Raw genomic sequence first — 9,837 nt, 5'->3', positions numbered from 1 at the left:
AAATGTAGTAGACAGAGAGGTACTTATAGAATTGGCCAGATCCCAGATTCAGTGGGTGTGAATCAGCCATAGTCCCATTGAAGTAAAGGGGCCAGATACCCAACTGGAGTAAAAACAGCTGTATATCTAATCTGTCCCTCTAACATCAGGAAAGAGTTACTAGGCCACAGAGAAACTGCAAGCAAGCAAATGACTGGTGGTTAGGACCCTCACCCTGGATGCAGGAGATCCAGTATCCAGTCCCCTTTCTCCAATGCCTCTTTAATTATTTAAACACAGTGAAACAGATTCAAAAGGATAGCTTAAGGAAGGTACACATCAGACTGTCCCATAGTCCTAGCTGGGTGGGGATTTTGTGAATATCGGTGGGGCCCAATTCTGTGGTTTAGGTGCTTGAAGTGGCTGCCAGGGATCTAAGTCCTGTTGTGTATCTGGTCCATTTTGTCATTGTAGAACACACAAATTCCAGCCAGATTATCACTGTTGGTTTTCTAAATCTTGTCTATTTAAAAATATATATATATATTTTACATGATAGAATAGGGCTCTCTTTATATTCATCCTACTGAAGAAATGACCTCTAGATGACAGTTCAATTCACTTTTATTATCTACGTTAATTTTATTTATTTATTTGTCTTATAGGTCCTAGTTTTGCTGAAAAAAATATCAATGAAAAATCAAACCACAGTGACCGAATTTATTCTCCTGGGACTTTCCAGTGACCCACAGATGCAGATTTTCCTCTTCTCTGTGTTTTTAGTTATTTACCTAATCACTCTGGGTGGTAACATAGTGATCATGGTGGTGATAAGAGCTGATTCTCACCTTCACACCCCTCTGTACTTCTTTCTCTTCCATTTATCCTTTGTTGATCTCTGCTATTCCTCGGTCACGGTGCCTAACACACTGAGAAACTTCCTAGCAGCACACAAAGCTATTTCTGTCAATGGCTGCATTGCTCAGCTGTTCTTCATCCTCCTCTCAGCTGGTGCTGAAGTTCTCATTCTCTCAGCCATGGCTTATGACCGCTATGCTGCCATCTGTGATCCATTGCGTTACATGGAGAGAATGAGCAAAGGGATCTGTGTTCAGCTGGTGAGTGGGGCATGGACCATGGGCTTCTTTTATGCCCTTCTTAACACTGTTTTTACTCTGAAGTTACGTTTCTGTGGGTACAACCAAATCCATCATTTCAGCTGTGAACTCCCTCCTCTGTTACAACTGTCCTGCACTGAGACCCTCACCAATCAAGTGGTGCTTCTTACTTCTGCTGTGATATTTGGATCAAGCTCCTTCCTCCTCACCCTGATCTCATACATTCACATCATCTCCACCGTCCTGAGGATACGCTCTGCAGAGGGCAGGCGTAAAGCCTTCTCCACCTGCAGCTCCCACCTTATTGTTGTTGGCTTATTTTACCTGACAGGTTTTCTCCAGTACACAAAACCCAGCTCAGTCTCTTCTGTAGTGCTGGATGAAATATTCTCCATCCAGTACAGTGTCTTGACCCCCATGTTAAACCCCATCATCTACAGCCTGAAAAACAAGGAGGTGAAAACAGCTCTAAGGAAAATGTTGGGGAAATTAAAGTTTCTCAAGTAATGTTGATGATCTTAAATAAATTAAATTACATATGTTTACATCAGAGAGCATAGAACTGTGGATAACTTGTGTTTGGGAAATTTTCAGCTCAGGTAACTGATGGACACGTTGGGACAGAACCTCAGTTGGTCTAAATGAGTGTGGCTCCATTGTAGTCAGCGGGCCAGATTCCCAGTTGTGCAAGAGTCACTGGAGCACGGGGGACTGGATCTTGGGTCTCCTAAATCCAGAGTGAGTGCTCTGAGCACCAGGCTGTAGAGTCATTCACACATTTCTTCCTTTCCTTTATCTCCATAACTCTTTAATCTGGCCCACTGAGTTCAGGGGATCTATGGCCAATTTATGCCAGCTGACATTCTGGCCAATTCTATAAAAAGAATCTCTTCATCTATTAATCTCTGTTCTTTTGTTTTTGTGACTAATTTCTTGAAACTCCATTTAATATCAATTATCTTATTCTATCCTACTAAAATCTAAATAATTTAAAATAATAATTAATAATGATAATATAATAAGCATTGGAGCCAATGGCTTTATTCCCCAGGGAGGGCTAGATCCACAAAGGAACTTAGGCTTCAGCAGGAGAGTTAGAGAGAGACCCACACGAGCATATCCCGGTGGTTAGGGCATCCACATGGGTGGGGAGAGATCCCCTGTTTAAATCCTGTCTCTTTATCAGGCACTTGAAGTGGGGCCCTCCCACATGCCGCCCCAGCTTCATGTAAAAAAAATGCCTTAGGTGGGGTTTAGAGGGTTCCTAGCTGAGAATGACAAGCAGATAGATTTGTCTTGCTCACGGGGATATAAGGACTGAACTCTTTGACAACGGCCAGGCTTAGAACACACCCCTCTCCTCAGCATCTCCCATTGACTAGGGAACCACCTATTATCATGTTAGAAAATAAGAACAATTGAAAGACCATCCAGGGTCAGACCAAAAGTCCATCTACCCAGTATCATGTTTCTGCCAATGGCCAGTGCCAGATTCTTCAAAGGGGATGAACAGAACAGGCAATTATCGAGTGATACATCCCCTGTCGTTCAGTCCCAGCTTCTGGCAGTCAGAGGTTTAGGGACACCCAGAACATGGGGTTGCCTCTCTGGCCTTCTGGACTAATAGCCATTGATGACCTATCCTCCATGAACTTATCTAATTGTTTTTTTTTTAAAACTGTCTCCAGCTCAAGAAAAAGGGAACAAAGTATGTTGTTAAAATGAAAGCCTGATTTAATATTTTACATTTCAAATGCATTTTTACTTCTTGTCTTTAATAAAAGGTTATAAAAAGAGATTTTTAAAGGTATGTTTGCCAAGGTACTAAACAGACTGAGGTCTCTGCAAACCAAATTCTGAACCTTGTTCAAAACTGTTTAATGTGGGACAGTGACTCGGTTATGTGGCTTAATCCCTGAAACATGATGTTTACTATCCCTTCAAAATATGTTGCCATAATTAATTATAATAACCCTGAATATTTGTCTTATCCAAACCTTATCTGAATATTGCTACATTTTTGATCTTCAAAGTCGCTCTGTGGCAAGAAGTTCCACTGTCCTATTATTTGTCTTCTTCATGCTATCAGAACATGCATGGAACACCCACCCAACAGTGGTTCACCAAACCATCAACCTCATCTTATGAAAATCCTGCTGGAAGAAAGAGAGGAGGTCTCCACTGAGTGGGCCTCTTCATTTCCCTATTATGTTTGTGAATCTCTTCCTCTCTATAGATGTGATACTGCATGCAGTTGAATGTTTAGACTAAATGGACATACCCCTACAGACTGTCTGCATTCAGAACTCCAACTGAAACTTACAAGACTTCCACTTATAGACCACCTGCAGGACTGAATCTAATCAACATTATGCATGATCCCTATCCTGCAGACAGATTCACACTGGTGCTGGGAGTCCGTACTCACACTTAATTTCAATAAAATTATTCATGTGTACAATATATTCACAGGAGTAAAGTTCTTGCTGGATTGGGCATTATATGCCTATTTATATGAGCATTTGTATTTTCACTAAACCTACCAAATTGATAAGTGAGATCTTCAAGATATTAATTATGCCTGCACTTTCAGAGGGCTCTGAATTCTAGGCACCGAGGAACAGACAGGATCAGATCTTGAATACAATGGAAATGAAAATGTAAAGATGGATACTTGGAGTTCCATGGATAGACATGTTTGGAATGAATGAAGTAGGGGAAATGTGAAGTTGGTATCAGTTATAGAAAAGCTGAGGGAATCGTGGCATAGATGGTTTGTCCATGTGAAAAGAAAATCGGAAGAATGAGTTAATGAGTTTCTCCCACATTCGAATACCCCAATCAATAGACACAAGGTATTAATGTGAGTGCTAGGGTTCCATATGACGGGCTGTCAATTTAGACTTTGTTTTTCCCCCTGCATGAAAATATTTGGTGAATAGGTGTCAAATTTGCAAATAATATGTGGTCAACCAAAATTGTTAATTTTTTCACAAAAAAAATATTCTGACAAATTTTGTCCAGCTCTACACAATGTAACTCCTCCTTTCTCTGATCATCTATTTTTTTGCCACCTCATGTAATCTATTTGTTCCATTTTCATTATGCCTAGCATATTCAAAGGAGCGTATGGGAGATTAAATGATTTGCTGTTTGGGTGTCTGGCTCCTAGGACACTTTGAAAATCTGAGCCTGTGTCATAAACATAAACATACAGCTAAGGGTAGCATAATCCCTCAGGTAACCTAGCTGACACTTGACAAAGGGACCAATAAGGGGACAACACACTTTCAAATCGGGGGGGGGTGCGGGGGGGAGTAGGCTTTGTCTGTCTGTTCTGTATGCTTACCGGAGACAGAGCAAGAAAGCAAGCAATCCAACTCCTTTAGTATTAGTAAGTACTAGCAAAGGAGTGTGTTAGTTTACTTTTATTTTGGCTTGTGATTTCCTTTGTAGAAGGAGGGAGGTTTATCCCTGGTTTTGAAACTTTAAGGTTTTGCCTAGAGGGGAGATCCTCTATGTTCTTGAGTCTTTTGTTACTCTGTAAAGTACTTACCATCCCAATTTTATCTTTACCTTTTCTTTAATTAAAATTCTTCTTTTATGAACCTGATTGATTTTTCATTGTTTTAAGATCCAAGGGTTTGGGTTTCTGTTCACCTGTACCAATTGGTGAGAATATATTCTCAAGCCTCCCCAGGAAAGGGGATGTAGGGCTTGGGGGATTATGCTCAAGCCTGCCCAGAAAAAGGGGTGTAGGGACTTGGGGGGATATTTGTGGAAGGTAGGGCTCCAAATGGCCCTCCCTAAATGTTTGTTTAAATCACTTGGTGGTGGCAGCATTACTTAATCCAAGGTATAAGAAAGAATGTATGCCTTGGGAAGTTTTTAACCTAATATGGTAGAAATAACCTTAGGGGGGTCTTCATGGGTGTTCCCCATGTCTGTACCCTAAAGTTCAAAGTGAGGAGGGAACCCTGACAGCCTGTCATTGAGATTGGATACCTAAATCCATTAGGCTGACATGGTGTATTGCAGAGGCAGATAGTCTCTCTATCTACCTACTTATTGATTTGTCTGTCTAAACAGACTAAGAAAACAGAAAGAGAAAACCACAGGTCAGAATGATCTCACCATATTTATGATCCACATTTAAACGTCAGCTGAGTTGATTCATATTTTTTTTATTCCTTGTTAATCTTATTTTATCCTTTCCATTCCAAAGGACCAGATTCTCTTCCCTCTGCCCCGCCTTGCCTAGGGGTGGGTCTCTCTACAGAGTCCCATTGACTTCTGCCTGGATGCAGCAATCTGCTAACACAGAGGCAAGGTGGGTGAGGTGATATCTTTTATTGGACCAACTTCTGTTGATGAGAAAGAAGAGTTCTGTGTGGCTCAAAAACAGAAGTTGGTCCAATAAAAGATATTAGCTCACCCACCTTGTCTCTTGAATATCCTGAGACCAAGACAGCTACAACTCCACTGTATGCTCACACAGAGTGAGTTGCAGCACAGGGGCCATGGATGAGAACAGAGATACTACTTGAATCACTCATCTCTCTCTCTCTCTCTCTCTCTTTCTCAAGGCAGCACTGAGACAATTGAGTTCATTTGGTGCATGTTAGATGTAGTTTCTTTTGTTGGAAGAGAGAGAGAGAGTGTGTGTGTTTTAAGGGAATGGGTAGGTTAGGGGTAAGGCATTATCTGGAGAAGACTCTTAACTTTATTAAGAACATAAGAATGGCCATACCAGGTCAAACCAATGGTCCATCTAGCCCAGTATCCTGTCTTCCAACAGTGGCAGGTGTCAGATGCTTCAGAAGGAGTGAACAGAACAGAGCAATTTATCAAGTGATCCATTTCCCTTTATCCAGTCTCAGCTTCTAGTAGTCAGACGTTTAGGGACATTCACAGAGTAGGGATGAGTCCCTGGCTATCTTGGCTAATAGCCATTTACCCTAATGAACTCAATTCTTTGTTGAACCCCGTTATATTTTTGGCCTTCACAACATCCTGTGGCAATAAGTTACTCAGGTTGACGGTGCGTTGTGTGAAGAAGTGCTTCCTTATGTTTGGTTTAAACCTGATGCCTATTAATTTCATCAGCGGACCCCTGATTTGTATGTTATGTGAAGGGGTAAATAACACTTCTTTATTCACTTCCTCCACACCATTCTTGATTTTATAGGCCTCTGTCACATACCCCTTAGTCATCTCTTTCCCAGGCCAAACTTTCCCAGTCTTTTTAATGCCTCCTCATATGGAAGCTGTTCTATACCCATAAACTTTTTTGCTGTCCTTCACTGTACTTTTCCCAATTCTAATATATATTTTTGTGAGATGGGATAATGAGTACTGCACGTAGTATTCATTGTGTAGGCATACCATGGATTTATATAGAGGCATTATGATATTTTCTATTTTATTCTCTCTCCCTTTCTTAATGGTTCCTAACATTGTGTTAGTTTTTTGACTGCCACTGCACATTGAGTGGCTGTTTTCAGAGAACTATCCACAATGACTCCAAGATCTCTTTCTTGAAGAGTAACAGCTAATTTGTTTTCCAATGCATTTTTTACTTTGCATTTATGAGCATTTAATTTCATTTGCCATTTTCTTTGTCCAGTCACTCACTTTTTTGAAATTCCTTGGTAACTCTTCACAGTCTGCTTTGTATTTCATTATCTTGAGTAATTTTGTATAATCTACAAACTGTGCTACCTCATTGTTTAACATATTCATAAATGAACTGGGTAAAGGGGTAAACAGCACTGGTCCCAGTACTGATCCTTGAGAGACTGATCCTTGAGCTATTTATCTCTCTCCACTGTGAAATTTCCCTTTGCACAGAATCTACCTGGGTTAATATTTATGTTTTTAATACAAGGTCCATCTCTTTGCTTAGGTATTTGTCTCTTGAGCTGATAATGGAGGAAAGGTTTAGTTTCCCTCTGGGTCATATAGAGACAAACATAGATTGGACGTTGGCGAGAATATTGACTTAATTCCTATTTCTATTAAAAATGATGTAATAAAAGCCACTCACTTCCATGAGGGCAGAATAGATTCTCTTCTGTATGTGCAGCCTGACATTCAGATTTGCAAAGCAATGAATCAAAGTACCATTGAGTCAGATTTTCAAAATGCGACTTTTAGTCCTAAGTCACTTATTTTCTATCAAGCTCCTCTTTCCAAAATTATGTCACTGTGACTAGAAAATGTTTGTCGGCACATTCATTTCTTCTCCTTCTTCTTGAAAATTCCTAAATGAATCCAATAAGATACCACAGATAATAAATAAAATTTTCAAAAAAACAGTCTAAAACAATAGACAGAAAATAATAGACAAAGAGATAATTGACCAGATCCCCTGCTGGTGTAAATCTGCTGTGACTCCATGAAGTCGCTGGGCCATCTTAGAGACATGAGGCCAAAGGGAGGGAGTGACATAGACACAGAGAGAGAGAGAGAAAAAGTGAGTAACTTTATAGCCTCATGGCTAGAGCACTCACCGTGGATGCAGGAGACCCAGTATCCAGGACATCTACTGCAATATCTCTCTAACTCAGTTTAAAGAGGAGAGACTGAGGGAGCTCCACAACATCCTGTGCCATAGTTCCAGCTAAGCAGGGTATTTGTGAATCTCAGTGGGGCCTGAGTCTGGGTTTTAGGTATCTAAAGTGGCAGTTAGGTGCTTAAGTCCTTTTCTGTATCCAGCCCATTTTGTCTATTTAAAATACACAAAGTCCATCCAGCTTCTCTCTCTCTCTCTAAATTTAATCTATTAAAAGCACACATTTACAGGATGGAATAGGGATTTCTTCAATAGGGCTGATCAGATGAACTCCACATGCTGTTTCAAATTAACTTTTATTATAAGTGTTAATTTCATTTGTTTTTTCTTGTCTTCCAGGTCACAGTTCTCCTGTACAAATACCAATGAAAACCACAGTGACTGAATTTATCCTCCTGGGATTTTCCAGTGACCCACAGATGCAGATTTTCCTCTTCCTGGTGTTTTTAGTTATTTACCTAATCACCCTTTCAGTGAACATGGTGATCATGCTGGTGATAAGGGCTGATTCTCACATTCACAGCCCCATGTACTTCTTCCTCTTCCATTTATCCTTTGTTGATATCTGCTATTCCTCGGTCATGGTTCCTAATATGCTGATGAACTTCCTAGCAGAGCACAAAACTATTTCCGTCAATGGCTGCATTGCCCAGATCTTCGTCTTTATCCTCTAAGCTGGTACTGAAGCTATCATTCTCTCAGCCATGGCTTATGACCGCTACTCTGCTATCTGTGACCCATTACCTTACATGGAGCCATTTCAGCTGTGAGCTCCCTCCTCTGTTACAACTGTCCTGCATTAAGACCCTCACAAGTCAAGTGTTGCTTCTTACTTCTGCTATGATATTTGGGTTGAGCTCCATCCTCCTCACCCTGGTCTCCTACATTCACATCATCTCCACTATCCTGAGGATACGCTCTGCGGACGGCAGGCGTAAAGCCTTCTCCACCTGTAGCTCCCAATTTATTGTGATTGTGTACTGGACAAAACCTGTCAGGAAGAATACTCAGCATCACAACACCTATGTCCCTTTGTGAACCTACCCCTTGGTGTAAATTGACATGGTGCCATTAAGTCAATGTAGGTACATGAATTTACATCACATGAGGCTGTGACCATAGTTTTCGTATTCTAAAGTGATTTTGTTTTCCTCAAATTTCACTCACTGTCGAGCTGGAAAGCCCTGTGTATCACTGAATGTCCACTGACATCACAAACATAGTGGGAAGTGGTGCTGCTGGTCTGCACCCAAGTGCAATTCACCTTTAGATGCAGAACCACAGCTGGTGAAAAGCAGCATAGCTCCACTGAAATAAACAGGGCTACTCTGATATTTACCAACTGAGGATCTCAGATATGACTTTGAATTCAACTGTTGCCAATGTTTGACTTCTAGAGATATGGTCTGGGGTAAATGAACAGTCAACCAATAGGTTGAGCTATTCAAAAGAGTCTAGGGGAGTCAGGTGCCCAACTCCTATTGGATGGGAATAACTTAGTCCCAGCCTCCTGCCCAAGATCAGCCAGAAAGTCTGTGGAGAACAAGACATGGAAGCCTGATCTCTTCCTTCCCTGTCCAGTGTGTTCAGCCAAAATTCCATACATGTGCCCACTTTCATCACTCTTCCCATCCCATCCTAGTACTGATGGCATGCAATTTTTGTCCCATTTAAGAAAGACACCACCCTCTGAAAGAAGAAATTCTCCCTGTGAAAATGGAGCAGATTCTTCACACAAAATAAATATAACTAGTTGAACAATGGAACTATTTTCATGGAGAAAACTATATCCGTCTTTGTTATCCAAATTCAAAACTTTTGCAACCTGCTTACTAAATAAATAATAGCTCTATTTAGCTACTCATTTTTTTTCAGGGTGTCCTGCTTACTGTGCATCAATCTGTTGTACTGTCAATTCTTCATGGCAGCAATCATGGGCACTTTTAAGTTTGTTAGTTCTGGTCAACATTTTTACCATCATTGTTTTTCCAATTTCAAAGTGTGATTACATCATAATAGAATTTTTTTTTTTGCTGGAAAATCTGAATTTTGAAGTAAAATATTTGATTTTTGCATTGGGAATATCTAAACAAAAATTTTATTTCAATTTGACCTCTCAAAATTAAATCGTAGATTTTCTTTCAAAATGTCAAGCTGAAAAAAAAT

The 9,837-nt window shown here is 40.4% G+C and overlaps 1 protein-coding gene across 1 annotated transcript; it reads left to right on the top strand.

The window, feature by feature from the left end:
- The first annotated feature begins 671 nt into the window (after positions 1-671).
- On the top strand, positions 672-1,604 carry LOC128848113 (olfactory receptor 5V1-like). The gene has a single exon (XM_054047896.1). The coding sequence runs from the start codon at positions 672-674 to the stop codon at positions 1,602-1,604; it is 933 nt and encodes a 310-aa protein (XP_053903871.1).
- The last annotated feature ends 8,233 nt before the right edge of the window (positions 1,605-9,837 follow it).

This window comes from Malaclemys terrapin, chromosome 13 (genome assembly GCF_027887155.1).
Source record: "Malaclemys terrapin pileata isolate rMalTer1 chromosome 13, rMalTer1.hap1, whole genome shotgun sequence".
Classification (NCBI taxonomy): domain Eukaryota; kingdom Metazoa; phylum Chordata; order Testudines; family Emydidae; genus Malaclemys; species Malaclemys terrapin.
Note: the sequence above shows the minus strand (reverse complement) of the source record. Positions and strands in the feature narration are given on the sequence as shown.

What these genes read in the sequence shown, in the direction of transcription:
- LOC128848113 (XM_054047896.1), top strand. Translation starts at nt 672, where the DNA reads ATGAAAAATCAAACCACAGTGACCGAATTTATTCTCCTGGGACTTTCC.